The sequence below is a fragment of the Suncus etruscus genome, chromosome 16 (assembly GCF_024139225.1).
Source record: "Suncus etruscus isolate mSunEtr1 chromosome 16, mSunEtr1.pri.cur, whole genome shotgun sequence".
Taxonomy (NCBI): domain Eukaryota; kingdom Metazoa; phylum Chordata; class Mammalia; order Eulipotyphla; family Soricidae; genus Suncus; species Suncus etruscus.
The window spans coordinates 22,691,449-22,706,908 of NC_064863.1; the positions used below are offsets into that span (position 1 = coordinate 22,691,449).

The window sequence follows — 15,460 nt, forward strand, 5'->3', positions numbered from 1 at the left end:
AGACAGAGGCATTATTCCCTTTTGGCCCTCTCTTTAGTGACTCTCCTTGAGAAGATTAGCAGATACTTTATTATTATTATTATTATTATTATTATTATTATTGTTATCATCATCATTATTTTTAGTGTGATAGAGACCACAACTGATAGTGCTTAGAGGTTGCTCCCAGAAGTACTTACGGTGTGTTTAGTTGAGAGACCATACAGTGATGGGTAGAGAACCCAGGGGTCTTGTTTGCATGTCCTGCATTAGTCCTTTGAGTATCTTTGGAAGGATTCTTTATGGCATGTGGGGAAATAGATGGGAATGACAAAGTCCAGAGGATGGTAAATTGGAAAATTTTCATTCTGAGACAGGGAAAGGGACCTAAGTGAATTTGTAACAATTTTACTTAAAATATTTGGAGAGATAGATATAGAAAAAAAATTTTTTTTTTATTTTGGTTTTGTTCTGGGGCCACATCAGGCCATGCTTACAGATTACTTTTGGCTTTTCACTCAGGAATTGCTCCAGGTTGTGATCAGGGACCATATAGGATGTCAGAGATTGAAGCCAGGATGGCCATGTGCAAAGCAAATAAATACCCTACTTGCTATACTATCTCTCTGACCATAGGCATAGTCGAAAATTTCAGGGAACTTCATAGCTAAAAATGAGTAGGCTTTTTTGAAAATGAGTGTTCAGACTAATTAATAAGTAAAAAAAAAACAAAACACTGATGAAAGAGTTTCAGAGCTCCATCCAGGAGACAAGATTAAAATAAACTAAACAAAGGTTCTTTATTTTCTATTCTGTCTAACATTTCATTGAAGGTACACCTTTAGTGGTATCTACTTTAACAGTCGAACTTCTCAGAAATTTAGTAAATATTCAATTCTAGCATTCTTTTCTCAGAGCATTCCGGTAAGATTTGTGTACTTTAGTTATAACTTTCCCTTTATAACAATGAGTAGACTTTTTTTTAAAACAAGTATTTCGACTAATTAATAGGTAAAAAGGCACTGATGAAAGAGTTTCAGAGCTCCAGGAGACAAGATTTTTTTTTTTTTAATTTTAAACAAAGGCTCTTTATTCTCCATTCTGTTCAACATTTAATTGGGTATACCTTTAGTGTTGTTAATTCTATCAGTCGAACTTCTCAGAAATTTAGTAAACATTGAATTCTGGCATCTATTATCTGTATTTTAGAGCATCCTGGTAAGATATGCATATACTGGTACTAGCTTTCCCTTTTTCAAGTGCTAATCTGTCATGTAATATGCACTCAAAAATATGCGATATTTTAGAATGCTTGTTATAGAGCAGGTGAAAGTATAGATCTGAATCTTGTTTTACTCTAAAATATGCTTTTTATAATATATAAATATATAACTATTTCTATAACATAAAAGCACTTTCGTTTATTTTTGAGTAGTGTTCCTTAATCCTATTGTATGTTTCAGTGTTTGTATGTTAGACTCTGGGAATATAAAGGAGTAAGACAGACTCTGTCCTGAGAAAGATACGAAAGAGGAAGGAGATAGTTTCTTCCTTCTTGAGTTTAAATCAGATCATTGGTTTATTTAAAGCGACACCAAAGATGTGTATCTTCAAGTTGTAGAGAATATTTACTCCCAGACTATTCAGATGGATGTATCTGATTTGATAAGTGCATGAAAGTATTAATGGAAGTACTAAATACAAGGGAAATTTATTTTAAAAATTTCAAATGGTAGTACTTTAGAAAATCCCAATCATGAGGTTCATAAGCAGTTGCCGGCATGATAAGCCGTGTTCTTGGCAGCATGTATCGCACATTGTTTGTGGGCCACAGCCTCTGGTTTGTGATTGAGGAGGTTGGCTCTGCTGCTTAAGTTGTTCTTTTCTCTCTGAAATTTGTTGACCTTGAAGGTATTAAAGAGGGAAACTAGCTCTGAGGACTGAATTGACTCTTTCAGGTCTATTTGTTTCTTGATAGTGTTTGTTTTCTTAGGATTCAGAACTGCATCTCCTATACCTATCAACTGATGTGGATGATAAAAATGCATAGAATACAGCAAAAAAAGTAATTCCTCCAGCGAAGGCTTAATGACAAATCACTTTTTCTACATTTTACAACATTTACAACAAATAGGTAGTAACTGGTGGTAGTTAAATAAGAAGGAATGTACCTTGGTTTTATTTATTTATATTTGAAAAAGGTGACTTTTATGTGTGAAATGTCAGGTATATTTGACTCCTTTGTCAGTTGCCACTTTAATATGATTCTTTCTAAAATCATTACCATGGCTATCATTTTTGCTCTTTTACTTATTACCTGGAGTCTTAGAACATTTTTGGTATAAAGCTTTTATTCTAAGGCTATTATTTCTTCCCAAGATTAAAGGTGAATTTTAGGAAAACACCTTTAAATTTGAAAGCACTGTGTACGACATGTTGCAATTCTTTGTTATATTTATTTCTTGTCATAATCAAATTTAAAAGTCATCGGACCTGGGGGAGAGCTAAAGTGGTAGAGCAGGAACTGAGCATGTGCAAAAACTCTTCAGTTCAGTTCCTTGGCACTGCATGTTCTTCTTCACCCCAAACCCCTGCAGGGTGGCCTTGAATGCCCCCGAACTCTTTGGAGGGGCCCTTACAAACAGAAAAATAAAACTGATCAGAGGATTTATTTGGACTCTTGTCCTGAGGTTTTTGGCCTGTGCACTGATTCATTACTCCAGGCTCTTTGTTTCCAGAGTCACTGTAATGCACTGCATTCCACCCCTCACTTGAAAAGGCTTTTCTTTCACCCTTTGGGGAGCACTATTGCCACAGCAGAAGACAGGTTATTGTTGTTGGCACTGGCTAGTGCATTTCAGCTATTTAACATCCTTCCCCTGCATCTTCCTCCAGGGCATGTGAGGAGCAGGTGCTGAGGTGAGTGGGCAGCAGGGAGAGGTCCAGAAGCATTGAGGAGCAGTTTTTTTCCCCCTCTTTATTTTATTTTATTTTATTTTGTTTTATTTATTTTATTTTATTTTATTTTTATTTTATGAAGACAAAGATGCAAAGGAGGAGGACAAGGTGAAGTTACAGGGTGGAGACGATCACCCATAAACAGAATTCTCAGAAGAAATCTCCTTGCTGACACCTTAATTTTGAACTTTCAGCCAAAAAACATTAAGAAAAATAAAACAGGAAAAAAAAAAACCATTGAGGAGCAGATTTAACTGAGGACCTGTCTGCTGGCCAGAGGATTTTCTGAGGAACCCAATGCATATTGTTTGCTGTTTGATTGTTTTTTGGTTTCCCTTTTCTTAACCCCACTCATTAAAATCAAACTTCTCTTTCTTGATATCATCAAAGTGTAATTGTGTGTAAGAAACATTGTGGCACAATTACTAGCCATATTAAAGTATAGTATTAATAAACATATATTAGAATGGTAAGCAATGTACATCAGTACAATACTTAATTCTTGCCTTTATGGAATACTACGCTAATACGAGTAAGGACATCTCTTACATATTTAAAAATGCCTCTGGTTTTCTGTAGTACATTGTTTATTTTGTTCGTTAAATTTTTGCGTGGTGATATCCGAGTATAGATGAGATAAACTTTATACTTCAGGTTTTAGGGATCATTGAATAATTTTAATAAGAGGAGTAATATTGTCAGATTTCTACCAACTGCTTAAATTCAACTTTGTTGTAATGGGGAGTTGGGTGCTTTATTACTTTTTTACATCTTTTTTTTTTCCAATCAGTTGAGTAATTTTCTTGAAAAGCCTTGTATTGAAAAAATTAGGTGTTTTAAAAATATCAGGGTATGTGATTCAGTAAACAAAAAATTTTTTTGAGCACTTTATGCCAGACACTGTTTTATGTGCTGGGGAAAGAGGAATATTCAAAATAAAGTCTGATCTCATGCTTGCAGTATCACGGGAGAGTTCGGACAGTAAGGAAATCAATAAATAGATAATAGAGCACACTTTGAAAGTGCTGTGACACAAAAAAAGTAAGCTAGGCTTTTTAGCTAGGCTATTTTAGGTAGGGAAATAAGGTGGTCTTAGAGGAGGCACAGATGGGGAGGAAGCAGTTAACCAAACCTTGGTGTACTTGAAAGTGTATGGTAGGTGGAGGAAACTGCAAGGGGAAAAGTTCAGTGAGTTGCTTATTCATGTTTTTTCTTTTGTTTTCTTTCTTGTCGTTAGAAAAGGTCAGGTTTGTTTTTCTTTTTAATTAATTTTTACTGTGGCCAAAGTTAATTACAAATATTTCACAGTGATATTCAAGGTTCATAGTGACAATAAATCAAGAGCATTCCCACCACCAGGGATGTCCTCCCTCCACCCCTGTTCCCAGTATGCATCCTGTATCTTCTACCTTTACCCCCCAGAATACTAGTGTAACTGGTCCCCATTTGTAGAGCTTGCTGTGTTGTCGTTGACTTTGGGTTTGATGTTCAGGTCTGATCATCTTTTATTTCCACTAGATATTCATGCAGGTGTCTGGACCTGGTATTTTCTTTTTAAATGGTCATTGCTTTTCCATAGTTGGGCCTTGTTTGTTATTGTCAGGACTATTCTCTAGGTTTGACCAGTTGTCCGGTTGGTCAATTCATATGCCAGATCTCACTTGGTACTGATTCCTTTTCGTTGGTGGAGGGATTTCTTAAGAGATCCTGATGAGGCCCACAATCTGAGACTCCCAGGGTCACACCAAGGGTGCTGGGGGCTTCCAGGACTGCAGGAAGTGATGTTCAACAAACAGGCTCAACTTCAGGCAGAGCACTTGCTTTAAACCCCATACTATCTTGGGTCCTGTTTGTCTAGTCTGCCATTTGTTTATTTGTGAAGGAAGTGTCTTGTTTTCAAAAGTTAATTTGTTTTGCTTTTAATATTCACTTACATTTCTATTTCAACAACGTTAGTCACTGTGGTGATGTACTTACTGGGAATTTGTTTTTCCCAAAGGTAGTGAGAGTTGAATGTACATTATTACCAAAAGGAACAGTAATACAGGAAGTATGGAGTCTGTATTCTTGCTGGTGGCTCTAACCCTGAGGTGTTTGAATCTCTCTGAGGACACACTTGTACTTCTGGTGTTCTCAGCTCCTCTGCCAGGACCTCACAGCAGTATTTTATTCTTCTCGGACATTGGTGACACATAGAGATTATTTTCTTTTCACTCCCCGCTTCCTTCATGCAACTGATGGTGTTGCAGTGACGCAGGAGGTTGCACGCCCCTGGCTATGGTGCTCACTGTGGAGTGCTCATCAGGTCTCAGAGTTTGTTTTCTCAACACAGGGAGCACTGGGCTTGTGCTCCTTCCCTTCTGGTGCTTTAGTACAAGTCTTAAGCTCTTTCTGCTCCTCATCTCTTCCCCCACTTTTTTGGTTCACACGTGGCCACCCACACCTGCTCTGGGTTTCCTTCTGGCTCTGTGACTAGGGGTCTCTCTCATGCTGATGCTCAGGGGACTTTATACTGTGGGTCAAACAGGAACCAGCTGCATGCAAGGCAAGTTCCTTATGCCTTGGGTTATCTCTCAGGCTCCATTCTGACCCCTTTTTTGCTCATTTTTATCTGAGCCTGGGTATATAAGTATATGAAATTGGTATGCATGACAAACATTTTACTGATAAAGTTGTAACAGGGTACGATATTATTATTTTTTGTTTTGTGGTTCCCTGTGGGGTTCCAACCCATAATATAAGATGCTCTCCTCTCTTCTCCTACTCCTTCCCTCTATGTTTTTTCCTTTCTCCCCTCCCTTCTCCTCCCCTCTCTTCTTGCTTATTGAAGGTTGAGCCAGGGCTTCAGTATGACTGGAAATTGCACTTGGTGATGGGGATTCTCTGATCTCAAAACAACCAGGCACAAATGGCAGAGCTGCCAAGACTGCACTTGGAGTCTGCAGTAGTACCAGGGGATAAGATTGCTGCCTGGTGCAAAGCAGGCACGTTAGCTAAGATGCTGCTTCCCAGTCCCTGACCTACGCACTTTTATTTACTGACACTTTATAGGTTTGTTTCTGAAACTCAGCTTGAATCCTCTTTCATGCAATCTAAAGAAAATTATTACAACTCTCATTTTCTCATCTGAAAAATAGAAATGATGTATGTCCTACATAGAGTGGTAGGGATTCAGTTAAGTACATAAAATAGCATTCAAGTCTAGAATGTAGATTACTTGTTTTTAGTGAAACGATCAGATGTCAATATTCATTAGATTTCTGACTTTGCTTAAGTCTTAACTGAGTCCTTTTTTCTTCAGTGGAAAGTGCTAGTCTTGATCCAGGGAGAAGGGATTGCACAGCATAGAATACTGATGCAGCACACTCTGCTGCATTTCATAGAATGTGAGGGCTTGCAGAGGAGAACATTTGTCTTAGTGCTTACACTGGGTGCTGTCACCAAGCATTGTGCCTGGCACATTATGGCCATTCCATGTCATATTTAGACGAATGAATGAATTTTGCTTAGGGGAGAATCGTGTTCTGGCTGTGGAGTACCTAATTACACGCTGGTACATTTTGGGAGGCGGAGGCCAGTGTATACGAGATGTTTGCCAAGGAGAATGATTTTAGTATCTTAGCAGTTGTTTTTAATACCATTATGCCCAATTTGTCATGGGCACAGTTCTCTTATAGCTGTTTATGTGTTACTTTAAAATGAATTTAGTGAAATGATCATGTGTGCTGAATTAACTTAGAAGGAAACCATGGAAAAGAAATGAATACCTCTCCAACAATAGTTCAAATCACAGCATCAAAAAGAGAGAGAAAGAGAGAGAGAGAGAGAGAGAAAGAGAGAGAAAGAGAGGCAAATTACCTGCCCTAGAGAAGGATGGTGTTCATTGTATGACTGAAACCCAACAATGAAGAATTTTGTAACCATGATGTCTGAATAAAGCACTTAACATTAAAAAAAGAAAGAAAAAGAAATGAAAAAATCTTTAGAGAGACAATGGAGTTTAGAAACACAGTCATTTTGTTAGGCTTCTGGGCATTAAGTCAGTATGAAAAGGAATTCAAGTTTGATGTGGAGAAATAGATCATTCTTGTCACAGCTGTGACTCCTCTCTCCTTTCCTTATGTTGCTCTCTACCTTGGCAGACTACTGAGCCCAACAGCCAATGGCATCCATTGTCACCTCTGTTCCTTGGAGGCCTGGGTTGTTGAGTGCTGCCTGGACCTGGAGCACTTCCCAACATGGTTCTTGGCCTTCCTATAAGGAGTCCGATGGCGGCAGTTCTCTTTCTGAAACCCCTTAGAGACTTCTCATGGTTTGGATATTAAAATCTAGATTCCTTACTTAGTCTGGAAAACTACTTTTAGAGGCCTAAAATCTCTTACCTGACTTCTTGTCCCTTTTTCATGTAATAGAGACACGTAGTTTTGAATGTTTTGTGTTCTTTACATGCTAATGACTATATTAAGTTATGTATCCCACATTCTCTGTATCTCTCCCCCTCACCCCCATACTTTTGTCTCCTTGCCTGCGTTATCAGCCACTGGTTGTTTAAAACTTCCCAAGGTTACTGCTACAAAACTTCGGACTTCTAGCCTTGTCTGAACTAGTTGTCCTGCTCTCTTCCACTTGAAACTCTTGCTGGTATTTTTTCTTTTAATACACATAATGTTATATTCATGTAGTGAAAGAGTACATGGTCACTGGAATTTATTTTATATAGATTTTTTTTTGGCCACACCCAGCAGCGCTCAGGGTTCACCCCTGGCCCTTTGCTCAGAAATCACTCCTGGCAGGCTTGGGGGACCATATGGGATGACAAGAATTGAACCCAGGTTGCAAGGCAAATGTCCTAGCACTATGCTATCTCTCCAGCCCCACTTTTTAGATTTTTAAACTTTTGAAAACGTCTACATAAATGGCATTTTCATTACTTCATAACTTAGCATGCTTTTATTTGGAAGTTTTTTAATTTTACTATTTTTATTAATAAATTGTTTTTGGGGGGGCCATACTCCATGGCGCTTAGGGGTTACTCCTTGCTCTGTGCTCAAAAATCGTTCCTGTCAGGCTCGGGGGACCATATGGGATGCTGGGAATCAAACCTGGACGTGTGCAATGCTATCATTCCGGCCCCATAATTAATAAATTTTTTAATTGAATCACCTAGAATCTAGGTCTGATGCCCGAGTGCCCAAACTGCTGCACAAAACCAAAGAATTTCCTCAAATTGCCAGCATCCTCCCAATGTGAGCTGCAAAGCAGACACTGGCACACTCCACTCCACTCCCCACCCCCCCACCCCACCCCCCCGCTGTGCCACATATCTTAATTGCAGACCTTCTCGAGTGTCAGCTACAAGGTCTTCATGTGCCACAGCTGGCACATGTGCCAATGGTTCGCCATCGCTGTTATGAAGTTGGTCATGATTAAATTTTAGTTATGCAGTGTTCCAACACCCATCATTTCACTAGTGTTCATTTCCACCATCAATGTCCCCAATTTCCCTCCATCTCACCTGACTTTATGGCAGACATTTTCTTATATCTCCCTCTCCTATCCCCATCTCTGTCTCTCTGTCTCTTTCTGTGTCCCCCTCCCCCCCTTTTTTTACCCTTTAGACACTTGGTTTGCAAAATTGTTACTAAAGGGGTATCATGCATATCATTTAACCTCCTTTCAGCACTCTGTTCTTGTTCAGCGATCATTTCCAAATTTCATCATCATAGTGAATCTCTTGTTTTGATTTCAGTTTCAGCCCTGTTGTTGTTGATATTGAGATAATTGGGTGGTGGTGGTGGTTCATATATGCTTGGTTGCAGTGCTCACAGCATGGCCACACTCAGCCATGTACTACTTGGATCATACTTAGTCATAGCTTGCTCACAGGGTTGCTGGGTATGGGGATGCTGTGGAGCTCACATATGCATTTGCCAGGGGTTACAATCTTCCTGACCATGTTACTTGCACATCTTCAGCTGCACACCTGGCTGAGTGCTGCAGGGTGATACTGATAAGTGAACGAGGTTTTGCACTGGCCAGGTAGCAGGCACTTGTTGCCACTGTGTTCTGCTTTGTAGAGGGAGGAGATCCTGTTTATGGGGGTGTCATAGAGTGACTGAGTAAGAAGGAAAGTGTTACACAGATAACGAAGGCAGACAGTTTGAAGCTAATAGTACTGAGACTTCTGGTTAGAGGAGCTTAAAATCAAATCATCTGAGCTACTTATTTTGTGTGTGTGTGTGTGTGTGTGTGTGTGTGTGTTCTCTGGGCTCTGTACTCAAAGTCACTTCTGTTGGCTTGGGGGCTACATGAGTTGCTAGGGATTGAACCTGGTTGCCTTTGTGCAAGGCAGACAAACATCCTGCTCACTGAATCATCACTCCAGCCATATTATGTGTGTTTATGTGCATATATATGTATGTAGATTGTATATCTATATCTATATCCATATCTATATCTATATCTATATATATAGAGAGATTTTTGAAGTTGGTTTGACTAAAATTTAATTTGTTGGCTTACTTTTAAGTTCTGTTCTATAATGATAACTTCGATTGTGGCATGGCAATGTAGTAATTGACCTTGGTTTTGTTTCAGATCCCTGCCTGTCATTGAGTCCACCCTGCTTTACAGAAGAAGATAGATTTAGTTTAGAAGCTCTTCAGACAATACATAAGCAAATGGATGATGACAAAGATGGTGGAATTGAAGTCGATGAAAGTGATGAAGTAGGTGGAAAAATATTTGCCGTGGTTTTGTTTTATAACAGAGTGACTGAAATTTTAAGTCTTAGTTTTCTCATCATATTTGTAGCGCAAATATTTTATCTTTAATATATTAAGTTTTTTACGTTTATAAATTTAGCTTTTTTTCCCATCTTTCTCTCTTTTCCAAACCCTATGGTTCTCAAGGCTTATTTCTCACTTAAGGCATAGGTGTGACTCTGGGGGATGATAATGGGATTCCGGGGATCAAACCTTGGTCAGTGTGTGAAAGGCAGGAGTCCTATCCATTGTATTATCACACTGGCTCTTTTTTGTTTTGTTTTGTTTTTTGTTTTTTGGGCTCAGGGGTTACTCCTGGCTGTCTGCTCAGAAATAGCTCCTGGCAGGCACGGGGGACCATATGGGACACCGGGATTCAAACCAACCACCTTTGGTCCTAGATCGGCTGCTTGCAAGGCAAACGCCACTGTGCTATCTCTCCGGGCCCCACACTGGCTCTTTTTTTTTTTTTTTATCATTTCTTTTTATTCATATACAAATTATAAAAGTTTTGTAAGAATCCTTAACATTGTATTTTTGGATTTACTGAACATCTATATTTTGTATTAGTTACATGTTGCGGCTTTGCAAACTACTGCAACAACTTAGTTGTTTAACATAACAGTCCTGCTCAGCCTAGTATGTCTTCTGTTCTCCAAGGTAAGAGGCAATGTTGCTATGCAGTCACACTCAGTTGGGAGTTCTGCTGGTACTGTAATATTCAAGATAGCTCTCATCCTTGAGAACATGCCTACCTACCTTTTCACCTCTTACCATTCAAGAGTCAGTCAAGCTGCCTTACAGCACAGGAGCGGACTTTCAGATGGTAGTATTCTAAGAAGATGGGTTCCATGAAAATTTGAGTGAGCTTGCATGCTTTTGCTGGTCAGGCTTGTTAATACCAAATTGACTAATGCAAGTCATTTCCCTAAGATCCAGTGAAGGAGAAGATGATCCAGGGGCATTGAGGATCATGAACATCATGATCTTCTTCCTTCCTAATCTTCTCTCTTGTAAATCTTCTGTCCTTTCATGAGATTAGTTTGTTTCACTATGATATGCTCATTCTAATCATACTCTCTCTCTATTTTTTTTTTTGTTACACTAATTCATTTGGTACTTGAGTTACATGCTCCACCATATTTAGCTTGGGATCACATCCAGGCCTAGGATAGGGGGACCATCTGGGGTGCCAAAGATTGAATCTGGGTCGGCTGCATGCAAAGAAAGTACCATATCCACTGTACTAGCTCTATAAATACCAGGTGTATTTAATTTTATGTGCTTAATTATTACAAAACATTTGAAAAGGTTGTGTACAGGTTCTTTTGCCAAGCCTGGAAATAGCTTTGGAAACAAACCCATTTTTCAGAAGTTGCAAATGAAGTTACTGAGAGCAATTAATTTAAAGCTTAGAATAAGACTAGATTTTTAAAAATAGAAATAATAAAAACTTAGTTTATTATTAAGTGATATATTAGATTAGAAATATTACCATTCTTAGATGTTTTTGACCCGGTTAGTTCTTCAGTTTCTCACCATCTGTTAGGTGTCCAGTAAAATTAACTCGTGACAGTGTTGACTATAGCTAGCTAAAGACCTCACATCATTAGGAAAAGTCATGAGTTTAATAGAAAACTTAAAAGAAATTTTGTGTAGGAATCGGAATGGTGGTGCAAGTGGTAAGGCATTTGCCTTGCACGCATTAACCTAGGATGGACCGTGGCTCAATCCCTAGGTGTCCCATATAGTCCCCCAAGTCAGGGGCGATTTCGGAGCACATAACCAGGAGTAACCCCTGAGCATCATTGGGTGTGGCCCGAAACCCCCCTCCCCCAATATTTTTTTGGTGTGTAATGAGTTTTGGATGCTTATAAAATTTTGAAAGATATCTGGTATTTAAAATTCTGGCTCAAAAGAAGTTTTCTTCTTTAACACACGTTTTGTTTAAAGCATTTTTTGTTAGATGAAAAGGTAATGGTTTTCTAGTTTATTTAATACTGGACTAATATTTGAAGGTCTCACATGCCAGATAATCAAATAGGTCTTGTGATATATCAGGAACAAACAGACAAAGATTTAAATACATTTTTAATCCTTAAGCTAACATTCTGTTGGGTCTTATAAAGACCAAACTTAAAAAATAATAATGGTAAAGAAGGATCAGGATCAGTATGTGAGCAGTGGCTTTAATTTTAAATAGGGTGGTCATGATAAGCATTATTAAAAGGCATTACTTAAAGTGTGTTTTTTAAACACTGACCCATATAAATCTGTGACAGTGCACAACTCTTCATATACCATTGGTGTGTACTGTATGCAGTACTTAGATAATAAGAGTATATATTTGGTCATTTGATACTGCTATGCTAAAACTGAATTGCAGGATGATTGGTGTCTCGGATGAGGAACAGGATGTAAAGCTTTGTCTAGGTAATCCTCTATTGGCCCAGTAACAAAAAAAAGGTTAGATGTTGGTGTATTCTGAATCTGTGATCTGTTCAAGATTATTTGAACTGTTGATAGCAGTCTAGTCTGTATGTTTTGACAGCACTTCGGAGTGTAGTGATACTTGATCAACACGTAATTTAATTATGAGAAATTAATGGTTTTATCGTCTGAAGCACAGTGTTTAGAAGCAGTGAGAATTCACAATTTTGTTATGTTGTTTGCATTATGCTTATAAAATGCCTTAGTTTTATTTAGTGTACGTGAAATTTGTTTTGTTTGTACTTTTCTCTTTTCCTCTCACATTTTTTTCTAACGTTTTTTTTCTATTTTATTAAAATTCTTCCCTCTCATGTGATTTATTTAGAATAAATAGTTTTAAGGTCTGAGAGCTAGTACCCTAGTAAGATGCTTTGCCTTGTTAGTGATTGACCCCTGGTTCAATCCCTGACACCTTGTATGGTTCTTGAGCCCCCAGGAATGGTCCCTGAACTTAGAGCCAAGAGTATGCACTGAGCACTGCTGGGTGTGCATTTCTCCTGTAAAAAAGGGTATCTTTAGAATTTTTAAAGTCAGTTTGGTGTATTCATATGTATATGTATATGCATATGTATAACATTAACATATAGCATGTGATTAGTATATGTAAATATATACCTTCTTGTGTTGTATGAGTATATATATGTGTGTATATATAATTATATATATAGATATAAATATGCACAACTACTACCAATGCCATTTGGTCATCTTAAGGTCTGATTCAGGGAAGATACGTTTCAAAACCCATTAAAGTGATTTCCACAAGCAGGTCCTCACTGGTTTTTGCTTATAGACTTTAGTTCTCTGTGTTGTCCAACTCTCTATTGGACAGTTTATAACATTGCAGTGGGTTTTTCTCAGAGAGAAGGAGGAGGAGATAAGGTATAATGGGAAGGAGTTGTAAGAATGAAAGGAGATGGGAAAGGGGAAGGAGAGCGGAGCCAAGAAAAGTGATTTTATTTGCCATTCTCTACTTTAGAGATGACTCAAGGGCATACCTACAAGGCTGTGGAGATCACTGGGAGCCATTCTTAGAACCACTTAGCAGGGTTTGCTTCTATACTCTGCTAATTAAAGATAGGAATTATGAAGTATAAGGAATGGTGGAAGAGACGTAACAGCCGTCAGAAGGCGTCATTGTGAAAGGTTCTTAAAATAAAACTACATGTTTATTTTTCTAATAGAAGAGATCTAGAAATTTCAGTTGTGATTCATTTAGTAAAAAGTGGTGATTGGAGAGGGAAGAAGAGGGGGAAGGGGGAAGAGAGAGAAGAGGGGAGAGTGGAGAGAGACAGGCAAAAAAATGCCTGCACTAGAGATGGGTAGGTGAGGAAGGGGTGGGGGCGATGACCAGGGGACATTGGTGGCAGGAAATGTGTACTGGTGAAGAAGGGTGTACATTTAATGACTGAAACTCAAATATGAACAATTTTGTAACTACAGTGCATAACTAAATAATATATTAGAATTATTGATTGTATAGAGCTATATAGTGAAATTTGAATTTAATAGCATGCACAGAAATCCCAATATAGTTTTTTTTGATAATCACTTGGCACTCATCTGAAGGGTGAGACGGAGGGCAAAGGCAAGATGAGGTGAAAGGTGCCTATCACTTATTAACCATCTGGAACAGAGGTTATTGACTGTATTCGGACTGCACTCTCTTTTCGTAAGAAAATTTATTCATGGAAACTATTATGCTGAGTGAAATAAGTCAGAGGGAGAGAGAGAAAGATACAGAATAGTCTCCTACTCTATGGCATTTAAGAAAAATAAAAGACATTGTTGTAATAATACCCAGAGACAATAGAGATGAGGATTGGAAGAACCAGCCCACGATATGAAACTTACCACTAAGAGTGGTGAGCACAGGTAGAGAAATAACTACACTAACAACTATCATGACAATGGTAATGAGTGAGAGAAGTAGAATGCCTGTCTGGAATACAGGCAGGGGGTCAGGGAGGGGAGAGTTAGGGGACATTGGTGGAAGGAATGTTGTACTGGTAAAGGAAGGGGGTGTTCTTTTTATGACTGAAACACAACTGAAACATGTTTGTAATCATGGTGCTTAAATAAAGATATAAAACCACAAAAAATTTATTCAGTGCCTCTTGAAAAGTCTATCTTTCAATGAAAAAGTATTATATAGTTTAGTATAGCGTTATTATTACAAAATAGTACTTAGTTTTGAATCAGATCCAGCAGTGCTCAGGGATTACTCCTTTTTTCTCAGGAATCACTCCTGGTAGTCCCAAGGGACCATATGAGGTACCAGGGATCCAACTCAGGTCAACTGTGTACAAAGCAAGCATCCTATCCACAGTGCTTGTCTTTCTGGCCACCACCTTCTTATTTTTTTGATTATATTTTAGATTTAAAATAGGACTAGCTGAGGGTTCTTTGTTTTTGGTGGCCTGGGGAGTTTGCGCTATACCAGTAGATCGGGGGCTATGCTATTCCCAACTCTGCTTGCTGACAGACCAAGGTTAGTGACTTGACACCCCCCACACCAATCTACCTTTTATATGTAAACATACATGCACACCAAGTAGTACCCAAGGCTACTACCATCATCTTCCTATTATTTCAGATCTACCTTAAAGGGGGGTGGTATCTTTGAGAAAGATGAGACTAGATTACCTTACCACCAGCTCTCAGCTTCTAATAGATTATGATGAGTGTTAGCTCTGCAGTGCTTCACTGGCCACAGATCACATGAAAAGCACTATTTGCACTATACAATTTAGTTGCATGTAGACTAAACAGGCATTTGTCCACAATAGTGCCCTGATACCAACTAGTAAGTCTTTTTATGCCTTTAAAATTAGATCATGGAGCAAAGATAGAGTTTCAGAGAAAAGAGGTAGTAGCATTTCTTATTCCTGTTCAATGAATGTTCGGTTTACCTTAAGAATTTCGTCTGAGTATGGTCACAGACTGAAAGGGGGCAGAGGAGTAGGCGTGTAAATCGGGACCTGCATCTGGGCCTTTGCAGTTCTTGCCTGTCTGTACTGCCAGAGTCGCTCCTCTCCTCTCCTTCTTTTCTCAGGCATTTTGGGGAGCAGAACATGGCATTGCATTTATGTAATACTATTTTTTTTTTTAGTTTAGTGTGCATCACATAGTGTTTATTCCCATTTCATAGTTGAATCATAACATTCAGCATTAATTGGAACATCAGTGCTATCTACATTTTAATGCTTGTTGAATGTATAATTCAGCAGCCAAACTTTGTCTTATTTTTTTTTTGGGGGGGGTTTTTG

At 38.5% G+C, this 15,460-nt stretch overlaps 1 protein-coding gene across 1 annotated transcript in view; it reads left to right on the plus strand.

Annotated features, from left to right (window-relative positions):
- STIM2 (stromal interaction molecule 2) overlaps window positions 1-15,460 on the plus strand; it is a 137,442-nt gene that overhangs the window by 48,873 nt on the left and 73,109 nt on the right. The window contains 1 exon segment of the mRNA XM_049790237.1: window positions 9,535-9,665. Within this exon segment, the coding sequence (XP_049646194.1) occupies window positions 9,535-9,665 (131 nt within the window).